Below are 23,441 nucleotides of genomic sequence, written 5' to 3'. Positions count from 1 at the left end.
CAACTTAAACATTAACATACACATCTAGTCATCTAGTCATGGTTTTAAACGTTTTTAAATCTTACAGTATCAATTTTACTGTGCATTCAATATTTATTTTTTTGTCTATGGCTTCAGGAAACAGTGAAGACAGTGATCTGAGCTATTTGATTGGCCAGCGGTAGGCTTATAGGTGCACTTGATTTGCTCTCTGGGGCTGGCGGGAGGCGGAGTTCTACCTTCAGACACATGAACTGGTTCACAATGGGAACCCTTTACTTCCCGGCGCTAGGGCTTCAGAATCAAGGCCACCTACCGCCGACAGCGCGAAACGAATAACAAATAGGAAATCAAGGCATTATCGTTGGGTGGTTTACAGAAATGTTTGGTGATCGACTGGGAGTGCTTTAGAGATCGACCAGTCGATCGCGATCGACCGGTTGGTGACCACTGTCCTAAAACAATATTCTGGTAGGATAGGATTTGACAGGAAGTTAATGTATACACAGAACACACACACCCAGGGATACTATCTATGGTCAGTGAGTTAACAACTGTGTACAATATCGCTACTGTCTGCTGACTGCAACCATACCACAACAACATGTTAAAGGCTTGATAGTGCAGACAGTTTCCTCCCTCATCTCATATTTCCCACTGGGCACAGACGTCAATTGAACGTCTATTCAACGTTGGTTAAATGTTGTTTCATTGAAATTACGTGGAAAAACATTGATTTAACCAGCGTGTGCCCACTTGTTTGACTATACATCATGCCATTATAAATCATGGTTCCTGAGACAGTTCGTAATGGTGACTCATTCATCTGATGAGTGGAAAATGATCATCAATTCACTTTGGGTTACATTAACTTTGGCTTGCCTTGGTTTTATGCAGCTACAGTGAAAATATGTCTCATACAACATCGTAGTTTTTCAGTGAGACGTTTGAACCCCTCTTGATTTTGTTAATCATATAACAAAATGTATGAGTTTGTTCAGTTGACAACTACAACAGCTGGAACCGGTGTAGCCTGTTTTGGCCCTCTACCGCTTGAACGCAGTGGGTGATATCTATTTTACAGAGTGCAAGACTGAATGAGGAAGTAATGTGAAAACTCAAAATAAAAGGATTGCTATTGGGGATCCTTAGGACGTCTCTACCCCCCATTGAAGTTGATATTTAACATGGTGACGATTAAGGTTAGGGTGGGGTTAAGGTTTAGTGTATGGACGTCCCAAGGATCCAGAATTGCACTGACCTTATATTTCAGTCAGGAAGAGAGACGAAATCAATGCGGAAGATAAAAGCGTGTGTCTTTGGTTAACACCGTCGACGAGATGTGAGCTAAGGAAAGGGGTTCCCCAAAACACCAGTCAGCACATTGGACCGCCGATGACGACCGCCTGAAACGTCTCTCTTTTATCGGACAGTGGCCTAAACAGAGGAAAACCTATTGCAGTATTGCAAAATATTTCATACACTGAGACTTGCACTCAAATATAGTCGGTCAACTGTATTGAGATGACCACGTTTGACTGAGTGCGGTTACATTAAATCGTTGCGCCGTACAATTTTGAACACTCGCGCACGTTCATCAGTCGAATGCCGAAGGAGAGGGAGAAGAGGCGTAAGTTCTCCAAGGAGGCAGGGCTGTCTGGTGCTGGTATTAGTGATGGGTTCGTTAAAGAGCGCAGAACAAGCCGCAGAGCATCTGAGCTTCGCGATGAACTCTTCCAGATGAAAGAAGAAAGGTTACCTGAGTTTAACTCCACTCAAGGGCAAACTAGTATGATGGAGGCGCACCGTGTACCGCAGGTGACAATAACCACAGATGGAGGCTGCTCGCGGGAGATCCAGCAGGAGGACTGGGCTGATGTGGAAGGTTCTCTGCGACGGAAAATGTCAAACTCCTCTATCTCCTCAACAGGCTCCTCCATCATGTTGGAAGAGTCAGAGGATGACATTCTGAGTGACAACGAGACAAAGAGCAAGGGAAATATCACTTTAGAACATTTGTGTGAGGACACGGGTGAAGTGAGTATAGACTATTCTTCATTCAAATAAAGTCATATTGTTGTTACATTGTAATTACACCCTACAGAGCATTGCAACTCTGGGGTAAAATAGTTAGCTTATTCTCTTCAATTCTATTCTCTTCTAGTGGATTCTATTCTATTCTAGTCCCAGTCTGACCCTGATCTACCTGTCAGGCTGAGGCTGCTATAAAACAGATTTACTGGTGAATGTTATACAAACTTTGCATCAATGTAGTAACTAGTAGTAGTAAAAACAACCAATCACTGTGTGTAGTTACTGTGGAAAACCCTCCTCCCTCAGCCTGTCTTCAGAGACAGAAACTTTGTGACCTCAGGCTACATCATGTAGGTTATCATCCCCTGAACAGAGCCTGACTGTTGTCCTGCAGTAGAGGGACATTCACACCTCCATTGCTAGATAGTCTGCTGGAACTCTCCTGGCTATGGTCATGTGACACCCAGTCAGCCCATCAGTGTTCTAGCCTGGGGCTGAAGACCCCAGTCTACCCCTGAACTCTTTAGTTGTTTCCTGGAGGAGGGCAGGTTGAGACAACTCCTGTCCTCCACATCAGTGTATCCCAACTCCAGTCCTCCAGTACCCCCAACGGTACACATGTTCATTGTAGCCTTGGACAATCACACCTTATTCAACTCATCGAGGGCTTGATGATTAGTAGACAAGTTGAATTAGGTGTGCTTGTCCAAGGGTTACAATAAAAATGTGTACTGTTGGGGGTACTCGAGGACCAGGGTTGGGAAACACTGCTCCACATCAACTCATATCTGGACCTTTTCATGTTGACAATCCTCCACCGTAGATTTCCTAACTGGTGTTTAGTGCGTCACTGAAAATAAAACACTATCACTTCCACTTCCACTTCCACTTCCACCATTACTCCTTCTTGTTTGCCGTGTGTGTCTGTGTTGAGTGTGGTAATAAACATGTGAACTGTGTATCTGTCTCCAACTGGTCATTCTACATCCTCTAACCGGGATGCTGGGACAGTTGTACCTATGATTTGAAACGGTACCTCTTTCCAGACCACCAACGTTCTTTCTCATGGTCCTTCGAGCCGGATAGGAACAATTGTCCTGGGTTATGACCAGTAGTGACAGGATGCAGTTCATGCCGCATGCCATGCCCCAGACCAGGCACACACACCGCGCGAGAAGGGGAGGACCAAAATTCCAGTGGGAGGCAGGAGTTGAAGTTCATTCATTGCATTTCTATACAATTTAAAAACAAGCAAATATTACCCCATCCATTATCACCTTGGCTGATGTAGGTTCATTCACCTCAGTACATCTACAAACACATAGCCTATTAGATATGCAATTAGCTGCTACACATTAACTCACATTATTTCAGCACCGGGATTCAAAACTATAATTTAAGTACAGCGAGATCTGTTAGCAGAAAAATTTTTATATTTTATTAACCAAAAGTAAACAAATATGTTTCCTTTACAGAACTTTTTTTGGTGCAGTTTTACAGCTAGGTTTTCCTGCAATTTCACACATTTTGCTATGGGGTGGGGACAATTTTTTGCAGTTTTACAAGATAATTTTCTGCAATTCTACACATTTTGCCATGACTTATGCCATGTTAATGTGATATCTGAGTGAGAGTTACTAACAAAATCAATGGGGGCCCTCTGGAGGACAGGGCCCCTGGGCACGTGCCCGGTTGGTAATTCGGCCATGATTACTACAAGTTTGGATAGCTGGCTAGACTAATTCACATTTAAGTCATTTAGCAGACGCTCTTATCCAGAGCAACTTACAGTTAGTGAGTGCATACATTAGATTTTTTCGATTTTTCATACTGGCCCCCCCGTGGGAATCGAACCCGCAACCCTGGCGTTGCAAACACCATGCTCTACCAACTGAGCTACATCCCTGCCGGCCATTCCCTCCCCTACCCTGGGCCAATTGTGCGCCGTCCCGTGGGTCTCCCGGTCGCGGCCGGCTACGACAGAGCCTGGATTCGAACCAGGATCTCTAGTGGCACAGCTAGCACTGCGATGCAGAGCCTTAGACCACTGCGCCACTCGGGAGTAAATTTACCAATCTAACAAATGTTAACTGACATGGCCATGGGCTAATTGAGTGACTGTCAGTGTGTGACATAACAAGAGGAAAACTGCTGATGCACTACCAAGTTTCAAAATTGCACCTTGTGTATTCTACTATTCTAACTCTCAACAGTAAGTTGAGACCAAAACTATATAAAAAGTGTGTGCAAAGCTGTCATCAAGGCAAAGGGTGGCTACTTTGAAGAATCAAAAATCAAAAATATATTTTGATTTGTTAACACTTTTTGGTTACTACATGATTCCATATGTGTTATTTCATAGTTTTGATGTCTTCACTATTATTCTACAATGTCTTCTACACTATTATTCTGGAATGAGTAGGTGTGTCCAAACTTTTGACTGGTACTGTATATTTCTAAAAAATATACAGAGGTCTGGACCTCGGTGTCCTCATATGTAGCTACGGCCCTGAAAGCAAGACGCAGGCACAGAAACCCTGCAGCACCGGTCCTGAGTCCCGCTCCTGTCCAGCAGCCACCAGCTCCACTACCTCCACCTGGTTACTGGCAGCACCCCAATGCCTGGCCTGCACCTCAGGTCCCGAGTACCACAGAACCGACAAACTGTATCCTATGTACCAGGCAGTGGAGCAGCCTCAAACGGCTTGGTCCCGGCTTGGCCCGCCAGCTAGTTCAGCCGCCATCCGGACTCCAGCATGTCAGGTGGTCACCAGCTCCCCAGGAGGTTCTCCAGCCTGTGCCCTCGCCAGCGCCTTGGCCCATCATTCGGCCACCAGGACTCCAGCACGTCCAGCAAGAAACGCAGCACCCTGAGCTTCAACCAGCCATGCAGCCCCCTGTGCGCAAGTCCACCCAGCAGCTGCCAGAGTTGACCCCAGGCCTGCCACCCGCACAGATGCAACGACGGGCATCCATTCACGCTCCTATGCCGGCGCTGGAACCAACCCGGCCTCCACGGCTCCTGTTGCCATTCCTTGAGCCAGCCAAGCAGTTGCCAGAGCTGCACCCAGCCACGTCGTCCAAAATGTTCCAGTCAGTCTACCTGATGACAGCGATGCAGCCAGACCAGCGACTGCCCAAGCCTCTGTGGCTTGGGTGGTACACTGTGTATACCGGGGTATTTGGAAATAGCCACAGGATGGTTTTTCAATACCGTCAATACCGCTAAAACTATTTATGTGACGTTTTTTATTTTTATACATTTGAATATTTGTAGCTACTTTTTAAGTAAATACCTAATGTCAACTTGTGCAATACGTTAGGAGATAAAGAAGATTGCGTTCTTCATTTCACCTGTCACATAAGTTTTCTTTATGAAGCTTACCGGTAGTCCCGAGTCACGTGGTGTTTGTTTACAAGTACACAAAGACGAGACACCGGAGCCTTGTGAGTCACTCACTGTTGTTCAGCACGCCCCAGGTGATCTAGTTACAGTATGGAATTCACAGCTAAATGTTTTCCAGCTAGATATCTTATAACTATTAAGTTAACTGTCTAGAATGTGTGCAATGCTCTGCAGTTGTGCATTTGGTTTGCTAATTTAGTAGCTAGTTAACTATCTAGCTAAGTTGTTAGCTTCTTCCAAAATCAAGCTTCACTTGGTAAGAGGGAACACCCTCCTGGATCAAGAGCCTTGCTGTCTAATATTTGTTTTGTGCGTGCAGCAAACTGTGAGTAGCATTTTTGAGTTACTTATATAACTTTATGAGCTGGAATGTCTGTCCTGAAAATAGTTTAGGTCAGAGACTGTATAAAACGTTAGCATTTAGTTTGCATTCTCTATGGGATTTTACATTTACTTGTTAGCATTGCTAACCTTTGGATTACAGAGGCAGAGTGGGGGTTGAGTGCCGGTATTACCGAAAATCCCAGTATGGCACAAGGTCGTTATGTAGGTATGACAATCTGGATACCGCCCAAGCCTACATTCCACCAGCAGGAAGAGCACATTCCTTCACCCTTACTGGTTCCACCACGAGCAGCACCTGAGCCAGCCGAGCCATCGCCAGTGCTGCAGCCTGCCATGCGACCAACAGAGCTCCAGCAAGCCGATACGTTGCTAGAGCTGCAATCAGTCCAGCAAGTGCCAGAGCTCCAGCCTGCTCCACCTCTACCTGCAGGACCAGTTCCGCAGGTAGACCCACAACCAGCATTGGGTCTGACGCTCAACCCTGCCATCCGGACACCGCCAGATTCAGCGCCAGGATCCACTTCCCGGACCAGATCTGGGCGGCAACTGGAGTGTTTCGCTGAGTTAAAAATGTACTACATACATTTGGGGCAGCTGTAGAAAATCCTCCTCCCTCAGCCTGTTTAGGAGACAAAAACTTTGTGATCTCAGGCTGCATCAAGTAGGTTACCATCCCCCGACTAGAGCCTGATTATTGTCCTGCAGTTGAGGGTAATTCACACCTCCATTGCTAGGGAGGTTGCTAGGGAGCCTGCTGGAACTCGCCTTGGGTTGGAAACTCCAGTCTGCCCCTAGCCTCTGCCGAGTCCCCAACAACCGGATGTTCCGGTTTTCAGAGGAAATAGAAAGAGAGCCTGTGACGCGAGTTATGCTTTTGGAAGTTAACAAGGGCGATACTCCATCTTAACTCCTCCTCCACATTTACTGGATTGGTTGAACAGGGCAGAAGAGATCCTCCCCTGACAGTTATTTTTCTTCTCGTCAAGACCAGTATGAAGGGGATCTAGTTTCAGGCGTTTCTTTTACGCCTGCTACGTTAGGTTAGTCTGCCCCTGAACTCTTTAGTTCAGGGGTGTCAAACTCATTTTATCTCGGGGGCCACATGGAGGAAAATCTATTCCCAAGTGGGCCGGACCGGAAAAATCATGGTATATATAACTTAAAAACAACAACTTCAGATTGTTTTCTTTGTTTTAATACGATCAACATACAACATAAAGCTGGAGCCTGAGGACAGTGTGTCCAAAATAGTACAAGCACAACATCACTATTAATCATAAAACACGTCAAGTTTATTTGAAAATTCTAAAGAAAAAGAACACACAAACACACAATGCCTCAGTGATTAACAGAACTGTTTCACAGATCACAGAACTATATCAGGGTGTCATTTCTCAGGCAGAAATGTAGATAAAAATAATGAAATCCTGTTCCCCAAACAAGTGCAAGAACCACAGAGTCAAGAATAGGTTAAATATACAAATAAAATAAAATCAATTAAAAACAATAGCACATCAACATAAAAACATATAAACATAAATCTGAAAGTGTTGCTCAAACTCCTGTAACAGTCCAGTTATTTTATCTTTGAACCGCTTCATGTCTGCCACATGTTGGGTCGCGCACACATTTTTCAGACAGGGGAAGTGAGCTGCATCACCACCGGCAAGTTGCGTCTCCCACAATGACAGCTTCAACTTGAAAGAACGTATGCTGTCATAATACTGCGTGACAACTTTGTTGCGCCCTTGCAGCTGTTTGTTCAAGTTATTCAGGTGCTCTGTAACATCCACCATAAATGCAAGGTCCGGCATCCATTCTGCGGAATGAAATTCTAACACTGGTTTGCCCTTTTCTTCCATGAACTGTTCAATTTCTTCTCGTAAATCAAAGAAACGCCTCAGCACAGCACCTCGGCTTAACCATCTTACCTCAGTGTGGTATGGCAGGCCATAGATGTGGTCTTTCTCTCTGAGAAGGCTGTCAAACTGACGGTGATTCAGGCTTCTGGATCGGATGAAATTAACAGTTTGGATGACCACCTTCATGACGTTATCCATCTTTAATGACTTGCAACACAAAGCCTCCTGGTGCAAAATACAGTGAAAAGTCAAAAAATCACGTCCTCCATTTGCAGATTGCACTTTCTCTCTGAACTTTGTCACAACGCCTGCTTTTTTCCCGATCATTGAGGGCGCACCATCTGTAGCCAGGCTGACAGCGCGGGACCAGTCCACTCCGACCCTGTCCAGCGCGCCGACGAGTGCGGTAAAAATATCAGCTGCTGTCGTTGTATCTGTCATCGGCACCAACTCCACGAACTCCTCGGTGACGGTCAATGTGTCATCAACTCCGCGGATGAAAAAATGGCCAGTTGTGCAACATCTGTAATGTCCGTGCTTTCATCAATTGCAACCGAAAACGCAATAAATGACTTTACTTTTTGCTTCAACTGGCTGTCCAAATCCACTGAAAGATCGGAAATCCTGTCTGCAACTGTGTTTCTTGTCAGGCTGATATTTGCAAAAGCCTGCCGCTTTTCAGGGCACACAATCTCCGCTGCCTTCATCATGCATGTTTTTACAAATTCACCCTCACTAAATGGTTTTGAAGTCACTGCGATTTCATTAGCAATGAGGTAGCTAGCTTTCACTGCAGCGTCACTGATGTCTCGGCTGTGAGTAAACACAGACTGCTGTTTCTTCAGACCCGCCAACAGTTCATTCACCTTCTCTCATCTCCGCTGTCCTTGAAAGTTGTCATATTTGTCGGCATGAAGACTCACATAGTGGCGACGAAGGTTATATTCTTTCAGCACTGCAACATGCTCTGAACCTACCAAACATACAGCTTTCCCATTCAATTCCGTGATTAAATAGGATGACCATTTTTCTTGGAACACTCTGCACTCTGCGTCCACTTTTCTCTTTTTTGACAGAGACATATTGGGGCAATGAGGGTGCCAAAGCACATAATGTTAAAAGTAGAAGCCATAATAAATATCGCGGGCAAAACAAAGTAGCTCATTGGCTGCACGTGCTTGACCTACTTGCTCTGCCCCGGTATAAACAGTTTGCTTGCTTAACACAATTGCTATTGCGCCATCCAGTGGACGCAATTGGAACAGCAGTTTGTTTTATTGAAAAATTGCAGCGCATTTACTCAGTCATAATAACCAAATTATTTTAGACCAGATCTGATCTTAACTCTACCCAGCTTGTTGGGTAGTTGAGGTAAAATGTACATGTGGGTAGAGTTAAGATCAGATCTGGTCTAAAATAATTTGGTTATTATGACTGAGTATTATGATCCGGCCCGCGGGCCGTACGTTTGACACCCCTGCTTTAGTTGTTTCCAGGAGGAGGGCAGGTTGAGACAACCTCTGTGAACTCCTGTCCACATCAACTCACATTTGGACCTTTTCATATGGACAAGCCTCCACCCTGGACTTCCTAACTGGTGTTCCTAACATCCTCTAACCGGGATGCTGGGACAGTTGTACCTATGCACCTCTTTGGAGACCACCACCAGTTGGTGGTGCTCTTTTTCAGTTACTGAAATGTCTGTTCTGTGATTATCTGAGAGCATTACATACGTAGAGATAAGGGACTCTTGTCTACTAGCATACATCAAATCAAATTTTATTTGCCACATGCGCCGAATACAACAGGTGTAGACATTACCGTGAAATGCTTACTTACAGCCCTTAACCAACAATGCATTTATTTTTTAATAAAAAAGTAAAATAAAACAACAACAACAAAAAAGTGTTGAGAAAAAAAGAGCAGAAGTAAAATAAAATAACAGTAGGGAGGCTATATACAGGGTACCGGTGCAGAGTCAATGTATAATAATAATAATATGCCATTTAGCAGACGCTTTTATCCAAAGCGACTTACAGTCATGTGTGCATACATTTTTGTGTATGGGTGGTCCCGGGGATCGAACCCACTACCCTGGCGTTACAAGCGCCGTGCTCTACCAGCTGAGCTACAGAGGACCACATGTGCGGGGGCACCAGCTTGTTGGGTAGTTGAGGTAATATGTACATGTGGGTAGAGTTAAGATCAGATCTGGTCTAAAATAATTTGGTTATTATGACTGAGTAAACTCTTCTGTATAAAGTAATAATCTATCTACAGTATTTTCCAAGTACAGTACCATGTTTGGATGAAAAACAATGTTGAAGGTTGTTGAAAAGTTTCTAGATTTGTTCTTAACTTCAAATCACAGTGCAGACAATATATAGAACATATCTTAAAGCAGGGTCTAATTGTCTACAGTCTAAAGTAATAACATTGAGGTGGTTATTTGATCACAAGTATTATATGAATTGACCTACATGCTTTCAAAGAGCTCAACGAGCACTGTCTTGCGTGTTTATTAGGTTACATTAGCCAAGAGCCAAGGAGCCTAAAGGAGAGGAAGGGTTAGGCTATAGTTCAGCACTGTGTTGTATGATAACTGGAAAGACGTCTCTTCTCTGACATGTGCTTCTTCATTCTTTAATGGATGTAAGCCTTCTGATGAATGTATTAAACATCCATTCCTTAATGTATTAGTCTACAACCCTTTCATATACAAGACATTAAGCCACATACAGTACATGTGATACTGGTATAATCAGTTGTTTTGAGTATCTTAGTAACGTTTTCGTCTTTATATTGCAGTACAATGAAACACTCTCCTTAAGTGAAAAACAGCACATTTAGAAATGTGAAAGGATTTTTCGAATCTAATCAACAGCCAAGTTAGCGCTGATCACTTGGGTAATTACAGACACTTATTACAGACACTGTATTTCATCCCAAAACCTAGCATTATATGATGCAAAATGCATCATACGGGGATGATTTCTATATTTTGAAAGTTACATATCTTGAAAACTAGAGTACTAACAAGCAAAACATTTTGGGACTATGTCAACAATGGACTAATGAAACAAATACCAAAATATAGTTTTGGGGTGGAATTTTCCTTTAATTGAGTTAAATCCCTTCATGTCTGATGGTCTTCAAAAACTTTGAAATCACCCTGGTCCCTCGTCGGAGGCGGCCATCTTGTTTTAGCATTGTCTTATAGCTCAGAATACAGGTGCTGCTGTACGCCAGACCTATGATTCAGGAGGACTGAGGGTGGTGCTGTATTTGACTTCAACACTTGACTGATGGCTTGCAATGATAAAATAGTAATACAGGACAATACAGTAGTTTTAAACCCTCAAACTTAAAAGTAGCTGTGAATACCTACACAGCAAATTCTCCAGTGTTACAAAAACACTGTAAGTGTTGAGTCTGTGAAACCATATAGACACCGGAACATTGTTAAATGAACAAACTACTTAATTTTAAGCCTTATTGAAATATTTCCCAAAGTGCCTTGCCTTTCGAGTAAATTGTGGAGTTACCACCCATGACTGTATTTGTTAGTGACAGAGACATAGCATGGTTGTTGCATTCATCCATTTTCAGTCCTATGGACTTCACCAAGTGAGATCATAAGTGAATATGATGTCATAAAAAAAAAAAAAACATTGTTAATATAATACCATATGTATTTCGTAAGGCCTTATTTTGAGGGCCTAGTTTTATCCTAATACAGGGGCCTTAAACTCATACACATTACTTTGAACCAAAACCTTGTACCTCATATTTCCCAGCATGCTCTATTGCATATTGATTTTTTGAATTGTTTGTTTCAATATCTATGTTTTTGCATGTACATTGATTTATTAATAAATGATCCCTATGCTACTCAAATATAAATTACAAAATGTTCTAAACTAATCCAATATGTTACTTAGACTTATTGTATCCATTACTGAAATGGTTGTTCCAGTTTAGATTCTTTAGGTAGTTTCATAGCTTAGCCTTCCCAACCCTGGCAGTCATTCTGAATACAGATTGCGTGTGATACAAAATTCAAAAAGTTGGATATCACCACACTGGCTGGATTCCAATACACATCACCTTGCACCTTGCACCTTGCAATCGCTGATTCAGAGGGGTTGGGTTAAATGCGGAAGACACATTTCGGTTGAATGCATTCAGTTGTGCAACTGTCTACAGTACCAGTCAAAAATGTGGACACACCTACTCATTCCAGGGTTTTTCTTAATTTTTTACTGTGTTCTACATTGTAGAATAATAGTGAAGACATCCAAACTATGAAATAACACATATGGAATCATGTAGTAACCAAAAAAGTGTTAAACAAATCAAAATATATGTTATATCTGAGATTCTTCAAATATCCACCCTTTGCCTTGATGACAGCTTTGCACACTATTGGCATTCTCTCAACCAGCTTCATAAGGTAGTCAGCTGGAATGCATTTCAATTAACAGGTGTGCCTTGTTAATTGAGCTCCTGAGTGGCGCAGTGGTCTAAGGCACTGCATCGCAGTGCTAACTGTGCCACTAGAGATCCTGGTTCGAAGCCAGGCTCTGTCGCAGCCGGCCGCGACCGGGAGACTCATGGGCGGCGCACAATTTGTCCAGGGTAGGGGAGGGAATGGCCAGCAGGGATGTAGCTCAGTTGATAGAGCATGGCGTTTGCAACGCCAGGGTTGTGGGTTCGATTCCCACGGGGGGCCAGTATAAAAAAAATATGTATTCACTAACTGTAAGTCGCTCTGGATAAGAGCGTCTGCTAAATGACTAAAAGTTAATTTGTGGAATTTCTTCCTTCTTAATGTGTTTGAGCCAATCAGTTGTGTTGTGACAAGGTAGGGGGGTATACAGAAGATAGCCCTATTTGGTCAAAGACTAAGTCCATATAAGCAAAGAGAAACAACAGTCCATCATTACTTTAAGACATGGTCAGTCAATACGGAACATTTCAAGAACTTTGAAAGTTTCTTCAAGTGCAGTCGCAAAAACCATCAAGCAATATGATGAAACTGGCTCTCATGAGGACCGCCACAGGAATGGAAGACCCAGAGTTACCTCTGCTGCAGAGGATAAGTTCATTAGAGTTAACAGCCTCAGAAATTGCAACCCAAATAAATGCTTCACAGAGTTCAAGTAACAGATACATCTCAACATCAACTGTTCAGAGGGGACTGTGTGAATCAGGCCTTCATGGTCGAATTGCTGCAAAGAAACCACTACTAAAGGACACCAATAAGAAGAAGAGACTTGCTTGGGCCAATAGACATTAGACCAGTGGAAATGTGTCCTTTGGTCTGTAGTCCAAATTTGAGATTTTTGGTTCCAACCGCCGTGTCTTTGTGAGACGGGGTGTGGGTGAATGGATTATCTCTGCATGTGTATTTCCCACCGTAAAGCATGGAGGAGGAGGCGTGATGGTGTGAGGGTGCTTGCTGGTGACACTGTCAGTGATTTATTTAGAATTCAAGGCACACTTAACCAGCATGGCTACCACAGCATTCTGCAGCGATATGCCATCCCATCTGGTTTGGGCTTAGTGGGACTATCATTTGTTTTTCAACAGGACAATGACCCAACACACCTCCAGGCTGTGTAAGGGCTATTTGACCAAGAAGGAGAGTGATGGAGTGCTGCATCAGATGACCTGGCCTTCACAATCCCCCAACCTTAACCCAATTGAGATGGTTTGGGATGAGTCGGACCACAGAGTGAAGGAAAAGCAGCCAACAAGTGCTCAGCATATGTGGGAACTCCTTCAAGACTGTTGGAAAAGCTTTCCAGGTGAAGCTGGTTGAGAAAATGCCAAGAGTGTGCAAAGCTGTCATCAAGGCAAAGGGTGGCTACTTTGAAGAATCTCAAATATAAAATATATTTTGATTTGTTTAACACGTTTTTGGTTACTACATGATTCCATATGTGTTATTTCATAGTTTTGATGTCTTCACTATTATTCTACAATGTAAAAAATAGTAAAAATAAAGAAAAACCCTTGAATGAGTAGGTGTGTCCAAACTTTTGACTGGTAGTGTAGGTATCCACTTTCCCTAAACCAGCATAATGTGACTTGCAGGCCTGATGAGTTTCAGGTCATTGTATTACACTCTCAGAAAAAAAGGTTTAGATTTGTTCCTAAACGGGTACAAACACTTGTCTCTGTAGTGGTACAAAGGTCAGTAATGAGTGCATAATTGTACCCAAGTTCATACCTCAGGCCATACCGCAGGCCTTGAAAGGAAAGGCACTCTGGGAAATATTTGAATAAGGCTTTACACTAAGCAGTATGTTAATTTAACATTGTTCCGGTGTCTATAGGGGTCCACAGACTCAACACTTTCAGTGTTGATTTAACACACTCAGTGTTTTGTTTTTTTAACACTGGAGAATTTGCTGTGTGTATGATGATCCAACAAAGTTTTCAAATAATGTCACTTATGAACGTAAAAAACATGTGGGACTTCTAAGGCCTCTGTATCTGCTTGTTGTCAGAAGCCATATTTGACTTTGTCTCCGACATCGGTGTCTGTACATCTGTGTAACTCTTCAGAGCTATGCTCAGCCATCTCCATAGAAGGCCATTCCTGTCAGCTTCCTTTAAAAACGCTGAATACATATTGCTTGGCCCTACTGGAAGGGAAGGATGGGCTGTGTACATTGTGGAACACTGCTCAGTGTTCAGTGTTTCAACAGGGGCAGGCCACTTGAAAAGCTCTCATACCCAACCATTTCATTGATCTTTCTAGTCATTCAAAACATCTGAAAAGAGAGATTGCATTAACTCTCTATACCCTTTGTTTATAGCAGATAAAATGTCCAGTCAGCCCCCACACTTACATTACAAGTCACCCCCATAGTCCTATGAGTCTATGACAAATGGTTGTGTGCCAATTTCAGCCACATTGACATTTAGGTATTGAACTTTCAACACAGCAAGAAAACTACTACTTTGTACTCTAGGTTACCCGTTCTCTGTATTTCCAGTATGACAGTGACTTGTAGTGAAAAAGAGGAGTGAATTTTGATGACATCACATTTATTGATGCTAGCAATTTGTCAAATACACGTATGCTAATGCATGCTCATATTAGAATGTGCCAGGTTGAGAAACCGAGTGAATCATACAGTATTGAGTGAATCAACAGCTTGAGTGAATCATACAGTATTGAGTGAATCAACAGCTTGAGTGAATCATACAGTATTGAGTGAATCAACAGCTTGAGTGAATCATACAGTATTGAGTGAATCAACAGCTTGAGTGAATCATACAGTATTGAGTGAATCAACAGCTTGAGTGAATCATACAGTATTGAGTGAATCAACAGCTTGAGTGAATCATACAGTATTGTTACTCCCTTGTTCCTGTTCTTGTTACTGTTATGACATTGTAATTGGTAAAGTTAACATGTAGTAGGCTTTATTTGCAGCTGATTGTAGATGCCTTATTTTCTGTCAGTCTGTGAACCACAATAGGCCCGGCTTTACAAAGTAAGGTTTGTCCCAGAACTAACCAGGTATGTATTATCTAGAGGGTTATAGAAATAAACATTTTTCACAAACATTGCGTTGTATTGTAGTTTGTGAGATAACACACTGCATACAGTTAAAATTGAGCATTTATTTTCAGGAATTTAAACACCTACTACAATGTTGAAATTCTACTTCATCTTTTACACTACTTCACTTTTTTAGAATTACTGTGTAGCCACAAATGAAAGGACTATATGTTCATATTTCCTTATCTTGACAGAGCACAGGGCTTTTTTTAAATACATGTTGATGAATAGGTTGTCAGTATTACTATTGGCTGTTAGTTATGTGTTTGAGAGAGAGTTGAAGGACTGTGTGGAAACATGACACCCACACAGCTGGCTATTATTACAACAACAATTCAACTTTATACGCCACATCAACAACACCAGCGAGTGGCGCATATCACTTGACCTTTCAGAGTGGCTGTGGGTTCTGTTATTTGTTTTGAGTGTTTACACTCAATAGAATGAGTAGTGTTCTTTCACTGAAGCCAATTACCAGGGCTTTACTTCCTTTTACTGCAATCTCAGCATACTGAATAGTGACCTCCGACCTCTGTCTCAGTCATAACCCTGAATCACTGTACATCGAGCTATTGTGAAATCGATCTAAAAAATAACATTATGTATCACTTCTGTGTCATCAAGCACGTGCTAAGTACTTGTCTGTCTGTGAAGCATGTCTGCTGTGAACATTACATTTACATTTTAGTCATTTAGCAGAGTGAGTGCATACATTATTTTATTTTTCATACTGGCCCCCCGTGGGAATTGAACCCACAACCCTGGCGTTGCAAACACCATGCTCTACCAACTGAGCTACATCCCTGCCGGCCATTCCCTCCCCTACCCTGGACGACGCAGGGCCAATTATGCGCCGCCCATGGGTCTCCCGGTTGAGTGAGTCACATGATGTGTGACTCACTCAACATCTCATCACACATAGGGAAACAAAGTCATAATTTCTCTGTCTGAATCATCCAGATCTTGTTGAACAAGATCTCCATGACTATGTCTTAATGCAAATCACATGGCAGCAGCAAGTCAGTCAAGTGCGACCATACACAGCAGCTGGTAGGGAAATGTGAGTTCCACAGAAATGACAACATGTAAGAGACTAATATGTTTGCGGATGAGGCTAGGGTTAAGGCTTGGGTCAGGGTTAGGTTTGAGGCTAGGGTTAAGGCTTGGGTCAGGGTTAGGTTTGAGGCTAGGGTTAAGGCTTGGACCAGGGTTAGGTTTGAGGCTAGGGTTAAGGCTTGGGTCAGGGTTAGGTTTGAGGCTAGGGTTAAGGCTTGGGTCAGGGTTAGGTTTGAGGCTAGGGTTAAGGCTTGGGTCAGGGTTGGGTTTGAGGCTAGGGTTAAGGCTTGGGTCAGGGTTAGGTTTGAGGCTAGGGTTAAGGCTTGGGTCAGGGTTAGGTTTGAGGCTAGGGTTAAGGCTTGGGTCAGGGTTAGGTTTGAGTCTAGGGTTAAGGCTTGGGTCAGGGTTAGGTTTGAGTCTAGGGTTAAGGCTTGGGTCAGGGTTAGGTTTGAGGCTAGGGTTAAGGCTTGGGTCAGGGTTAGGTTTGAGGCTAGGATTAGAGTTGAGCCGGGATGAGGACATGAAGCTAGGGTTAGTGACGTACAGTAGCAAATTACTCAAGTAACAGTGGCCAAGTGATTTAGACAGCTGTCCGTCATCAATTGAATTCAAATCATGATCATTATCCAAGATTATTATCGTTATACAACTTCATTTACATCCACCCTACTGGTGAGCGCTGTCTTGAGGACAGTGTCTCTGCCTGGTTAATAATGAGCCAGATAATCCATAGAGGTAAAGCTGACTGTTCCTGTGCTTGGTCCTTCTTCAGCAGAGCAAATCTTGGTGGAAGATAAAGGCTATCGTCAACTGGCCTTTTGTTTCCCCCCAGAGAAGAAATCTGTCCTGGGTTCAACTAGCTGGACACAAAGGTAAAACACAGTCATCATGGACATGACCCCTCACCTATCACAGCAGCATACCAAGAACTAATCACTAATGTAAGATGATGTGTACTGTACATCTTCCACACAAAATAAAGAACACAAGACACAGAGACTACTGTATACTACTGGTCACTTTAATACAATACTAACCCATTACACACAATGTCAGATTCCATCTGAAACTGGCAGTCGTTAGTGGTTTGCTGTGGAATGTCAGTGTGTCATTGCTTATCTTTTCCAGGTAATTTCAAAGCTGGCGAAGAAGGCACCATTCTGAAAAAGTTCTCTGAGAATGAGAAGCTGTGTTTTGAGAGACTGCAGGGAGACGTGCTCCAGGACTTTGTACCAGGATACCATGGTGTTGTAGAGAGGGATGGGGATCCCTTCCTACATATGACAGATCTACTGGTCAACTTTGATAGACCTAGTGTCATGGACTGCAAGATGGGAGTGAGGTAAGGGAGCAGCAGTAGTGAGTAGGGAGCAGCAGTAGTGAATAGCAGTAGTGAGTAGGGAGCAGCAGTAGTGTGTAGGGAGCAACAGTAGTGAGTAGGGAGCAGCAGTAGTGAGTAGGGAGCAGCAGGAGGGAGCAGCAGTAGTGAGTAGGGAGCAGCAGTAGTGTGTAGGGAGCAGCAGTAGTGAGTAGGGAGCAGCAGTAGTGAATAGCAGTAGTGAGTAGGGAGCAGCAGTAGTGTGTAGGGAGCAGCAGTAGTGAGTAGGGAGCAGCAGGAGGGAGCAGCAGTAGTGAGTAGGGAGCAGCAGTAGTGTGTAGGGAGCAGCAGTAGTGAGTAGGGAGCAGCAGTAGGGAGCAGCAGTAGTGAGTAGGGAACAGTAGTGAGTAGGGAGCAGCAGTAGTGAGTAGGGAGCAGTAATAGTGAGTAGGGAGCAGCAGTAGAGAGTAGGGAGCAGCATTAGTGAGTAGGGAGCAGCAATAGTGAGTAGGGAGCAGCAGTAGAGAGTAGGGAGCAGCATTAGTAAGTAGGGAGAAGGTGTAGTGAGTAGGGAGCAGCAGTATGTCTGTTCTATAATAATGTGCAGAATACTACATATGTCTGGCCCTATAGGTGGATTAGGTGCAACAAGGTATTAAGCAATGTTGAGATAATACTAACAAATCACTGTTGGACTACTGTAATTTACCAATATCCCTCTTACACGTCACTCACTGCTCCTGATAGTAGAACATACAGACTGTCAACCTGTTCTGTTTGCTCTTGATAAAACACCTGTTGTTACTGGTTCTCTGAGGATTTCCTGCCACACACAGTGGGTTGTGCGTCAAGGCACACAGAGAGGCCATCACTACTGAGCCACATGTTTCCTGTACACAGCCAGAAAGAACCACATACACACACACTCATGTACACACGTACTCACATGTAGACACACATACACACACACGCGCGCGCACACACACACACACACACGCGCACATACACACGCACACACACACACACACACATACACACACACACACACATACACACACACACAAAGTGGGGAGATGGAGTGCAGGCATAGGGTGTCCCTGGTGACTCCCTTTTGACAAACACACAGAACCACCCAAGCTCTTTCACCTACTGCTAACACACACTCATACTGTCAAACAATTAAACTAACAGTCATGCTGTGTACTTTGGAGTCTCCTCCTGGCTTCCTTCTTTTATACAGAGGAAGTTCAGTTAGCAGAATGAAACTGAAATTCACTGCACATAGGACTCTGCCAAATAAGACTTAGGGCTCTATTCAATCTACATAGTGGAAGTTCAGCGTTTCAGCGTGATTGAAATTTAAAGGCAATGTTCCCGCGTTAGCGGAGACTTCCATTACGGTAAACGCTGCATATGTCGGCTCAATCGTAAATTACCTTTACATTCTATTGCGCAATCTGTAACGCTTTAGCGATACATGTTGAATTAGCAAGTCAATTCTACCATCCAAAGCATAAAAAAGTAATATTATAAACTGGGTGGTTCGAGCCCTGAATGCTAATTGGCTGACAGCCTTATACCACGGGTATGAGAAAACATTTATTTTTACTGCTCTAATTACGTTGGTAACCAGTTTATAATAGCAATAAGGCACCTCTGGGGTTTGTGGTATATGGCCAATATACCACGGCTAAGGGCTGTATCCAGGCACTCCGCTTTGCGTCATGTCTAAGAACAGCCCTTAGCCATGGTATATTGGCCATATACCACACCCCCTCGGGCTTTATTGCTTAAGTATAACATGCCATTGTCTGTAATGCCACTCAGCTATCATACACAACAAGACCAAATGAAAAGTCACTTAGCTGTGAGGGTGCTAAATAGTGTCATGGCCCCTCAGTGTGTCTCTCCCTGTTGTCCTCTCCTCAGGACGTATCTGGAGGAGGAGCTGGTTCGAGCCCGAGAGCGACCTAAGCTCCGTAGGGACCTGTTTGACAAGATGCTGGAGGTGGACAGTGAGGCCCCCAGCCCCCAGGAGCACCTCCAGAGGGCCGTCACCAAACCCCGCTATATGCAGTGGAGAGAGACCCTCAGCTCCACACACACACTGGGCTTCCGCATCGAAGGCATCAAAGCAAGTACCCGTGTGTCAACATGTGTGTCAACATAAAGGAAGGAATTCAGTCAGTGTTCACTCAAAACGCCACCACAGAGATCCCTTTTCATTTAAACCAGAACATATACAAAAGCCTTATTTCTGGACTAAAAACATTTTTTATGGTTAATGTTGCACAGTTTTTCATGTGAAGTTCATTACATACTGTATGTAATGAAGTCATGTTGAAGCCTTGACCCTGTTGCACGTGGACAGTGCTGCTTATCAACATATTGACTGTTCCTTCTTTCAGAAAGCTGACGGGACGTGCCATACGGATTTCAAGAAGACCCGGTCTAAGGAGGATGTCACACAGGTCTTCAGGGACTTTGCCACAAACAACACAAACATACTAGTAGGTTGACAGCTACTAGTCTTACCTGTTATGGTGTTGCATCCGCATTCATTTGCATGGTCTGCTGATTCTTAGACAAATAGAGACATACAGTACATGTACATGTCACATGTAAAGTGAATACTTGAAGAGTCAAACAAATTGGTTTGACTTTACCTGTCTTTTGTAAGATTGGACACATTGGTAAATATTTGGATAGGATGAGCAACCCACATGGCAATATGCACTACAGTAGATCCTGTTGGAATGACAGATAGCAAATAGAATTGAACGACCTAGACATATAACCTCTATTGATTTAATGAATTTATCAAGGGAGGCTCCCAAGTCTCAACTCTACAGCCAGAATAATCATATTGCCTCTCTAATACAGATTTCCTACCTGAGAAAACTAGAAGAAATTCAACAAGCCCTGAAGTCATCTGAGTTCTTCAAGAGACACGAGGTGAATATAGAAACTTTAGTTCATCTGCACCTGTTTTCTGTTAACGTTTGTTCATCACATTAGATATATTAAACACATCTAAGAGCTTTTATGAGGCAGACCGGTAAATAATATGAATGATTATACCCACTGGGCAAAGACGTCAATTCAACATCTATTCCACGTTGGTTCAATGTAATTTCATTGAAATTATGTGGAAACACTGTTGATTCAACCAGTGTATGGCCAGTGGATATTGTAATGAGTACAAGTCTTCTCTCTCCAAGGTGATTGGAAGCTCCCTCCTCTTCATTCATGACCACACTGGGCAAGCTGATGTTTGGCTCATTGACTTTGGCAAGACTACAGCTTTACCAGAGGGACAGACTCTGGACCACTGCATACCCTGGCAGGAGGGCAACCGAGAGGACGGATACATGTGGGGACTGGACAACCTGATGAGGACACTGGGCTCTTTGACTAACAAAGGAACTAGTGAAGGAACTAGTTCATAAACTAGTAAATGGACTAATGAGTGCCTTTAAGCTATGGCCACCTGGGAGAGATGGACTACACCATTCTAGTAGTTAGAGGACCCTGGCAGTAATATACAGTCTCAAGGGTCCCGTCAATCACAAAGTATACATACTGTGTAAATCAAACTTACAGCTTACCTACTTACTGTATTGAGCACAACAAATTGGATCTCAGCGTATTGTTGAAACTATTGTAGCATGGAGATAAGAGAGGGAGTTTTTTAAAGTATGTCTGTGTCTTGTGAACAAACTATGGATTTTAGGGGATGCAAATTAATGAATAGACAGAAACCTGTGATTATATTCTAGAAAGCCATACAATACTATCGATGTAAGGGACAGTATTGCATAGAAATCCAACCCATTCCATATTCCAAGGTGTCATTAGATTTGATTGATTGACATTTTTGATAATCAAGCATGTTCTATTTTATTTTGTATTTTTCAAACTTTATTGAAGACATTAGGCATACTCTATTCTAATACAGTTACATACACCAGTGCGTCTTTAGGATCATCTCATTATCATGACGAAGGATGAATGAAAAATGTATCACTTTTTCTAGCAAGTATTGTATTATGACAGTCCATGAGACTAACCTCAGAAAAACACTATTGCCTTGTCCCAATGAGTTAGAAATGGTTGTGTATTGGGATTTCTGTCATATGTACAAGCAAAAATCTGTCTTGCTGTATTATAAAACACTTATCAAAACACAAAGGAGAGAAATATTTATTCATTTATTTGGGGTAGAAGTATACAAGAACAAGTATATTGCATAGAGTTTATAGCATTTGTTCTTCTGTGTAGAGGCACACAACTTTGGATCTGCAGAAATTAAGCCTTGACACAATATTCTAAGGAAAATATGTGAACTAAAATACAATTGTTTTCACAGACAAACATTTGTTTAGGAGATTGTACCTTACCAGGTAGAATCCATATAGGGGGGTTCTTCACTGTAATACAGTTGAAGTCGGAAGTTTACATACACTTAGGTTGGAGTCATTAAAACTAATTTTTCAACCACTCCACACATTTCTTGTTAACAAACTATAGTTTTGGCAAGTTGGTTAGGACATCTACTTTGTGCATGACACAAGTCATTTTTTCAACAATTGTTTACAGACAGATTATTTCATTATAATTCACTGTATCACAATTCAAGTGGGTCAGAAGTTTACATATACTAAGTTGACTGTGCCTTTAAACAGCTTGGAAAATTCCAGAAAATGATGTCATGGTTTTAGAAGCTTCTGATAGGCTAATTGACATAATTTGAGTCAATTGGAGGTGTACCTGTGGATGTATTTCAAGGTCTACCTTCAAACTCAGTGCCTCTTTGCTTGACATCATGGGAAAATCAAAAGAAATCACCCAAGACATCAGAAAAAAAATGGTAGACCTCCACAAGTCTGGTTCATCCTTGGGAGCAATTTCCAAATGCCTGAAGGTACCACGTTCATCTGTACAAACAATAGTACGCAAGTATAAACACCATGGGACCACGCAGCCATCATACCGCTCAGGAAGGAGACGCGTTCTGTCTCCTAGAGATGAACGTACTTTGATGCGAATAGTGCAAATCAATCCCAGAACAACAGCAAAGAACCTTGTAAAGATGCTGGAGGAAACAGGTGCAAAAGTATCTATATCCACAGTAAAACGAGTCCTATATCGACATAACCTGAAAGGCCGCTCAGCGAGGAAGAAGCCACTGCTCCAAAACCGCCATAAAAAAGCCAGACTACGGTTTGCAACTGCACATGGGGACAAAGATCTTACTTTTTGGAGAAATGTCCTCTGGTCTGATGAAACAAAATATAACTTTTGGGCCGTAATGACCATCGTTATGTTTGGACAAAAAAGGGGGTGGCTTGCAAGCCGAAGAACACCATCCCAACCGTGAAGCACGGGGGTGGCAGCATCATGCTGTGGGGGTGCTTTGCTGCAGGAGGGACTGGTGCACTTCACAAAATAGATGGCATCATGACGAAGGAAAATTATGTGGATATATTGAAGCAACATCTCAAGACGTCAGGAAGTTAAAGCTTGGTCGCAAATGGGTCTTCCAAATGGACAATGACCCCAAGCATACTTCCAAAGTTGTGGCAAAATGGCTTAAGGACAACAAAGTCAAGGTATTGGAGTGGCCATCACAAAGCCCTGACCTCAATCCTATAGAAAATGTGTGGGCAGAACTGAAAACGCGTGTGCGAGCAAGGAGGCCTACAAACCTGACTCAGTTACACCAGCTCTGTCAGTAGGAATAGGCCAAAATTCATGCAACTTATTGTGGGAAGCTTGTGGAAGGCTACCCGAAACGTTTAACCCAAGTTAAAGAATTTAAAGGCAATGCTACCAAATACTAATTGAGTGTATGTAAACTTC

At 42.9% G+C, this 23,441-nt stretch overlaps 1 protein-coding gene across 1 annotated transcript; it reads left to right on the top strand.

The window, feature by feature from the left end:
- Window positions 1–1,059: 1,059 nt before the first annotated feature.
- Window positions 1,060–21,767, top strand: itpka (inositol-trisphosphate 3-kinase A). Its single transcript, XM_084181481.1, has 7 exons — window positions 1,060–2,016; window positions 17,034–17,133; window positions 17,390–17,603; window positions 19,509–19,713; window positions 19,988–20,089; window positions 20,463–20,534; window positions 20,801–21,767. The coding sequence occupies exons 1-7, from the start codon at window positions 1,585–1,587 to the stop codon at window positions 21,026–21,028; spliced, it is 1,353 nt and encodes a 450-aa protein (XP_084037607.1). The 5' UTR covers window positions 1,060–1,584; the 3' UTR covers window positions 21,029–21,767.
- Window positions 21,768–23,441: the final 1,674 nt, after the last annotated feature.

Source organism: Coregonus lavaretus (genome assembly GCF_964263955.1).
Source record: "Coregonus lavaretus genome assembly, chromosome: 18".
In the NCBI taxonomy this organism is placed as follows: Eukaryota; Metazoa; Chordata; class Actinopteri; order Salmoniformes; family Salmonidae; genus Coregonus; species Coregonus lavaretus.
This window is presented reverse-complemented; position numbering and strand designations above follow the sequence as displayed.

Coding starts and splice junctions, on each gene's coding strand:
- itpka (XM_084181481.1), top strand. CDS start 1,585: ATGCCGAAGGAGAGGGAGAAGAGGCGTAAGTTCTCCAAGGAGGCAGGG. Junction 17,604..19,508: donor GACTGCAAGATGGGAGTGAG/GTAAGGGAGCAG, acceptor TCCTCTCCTCAG/GACGTATCTGGAGGAGGAGC. Junction 20,535..20,800: donor AGTTCTTCAAGAGACACGAG/GTGAATATAGAA, acceptor TCTCTCTCCAAG/GTGATTGGAAGCTCCCTCCT.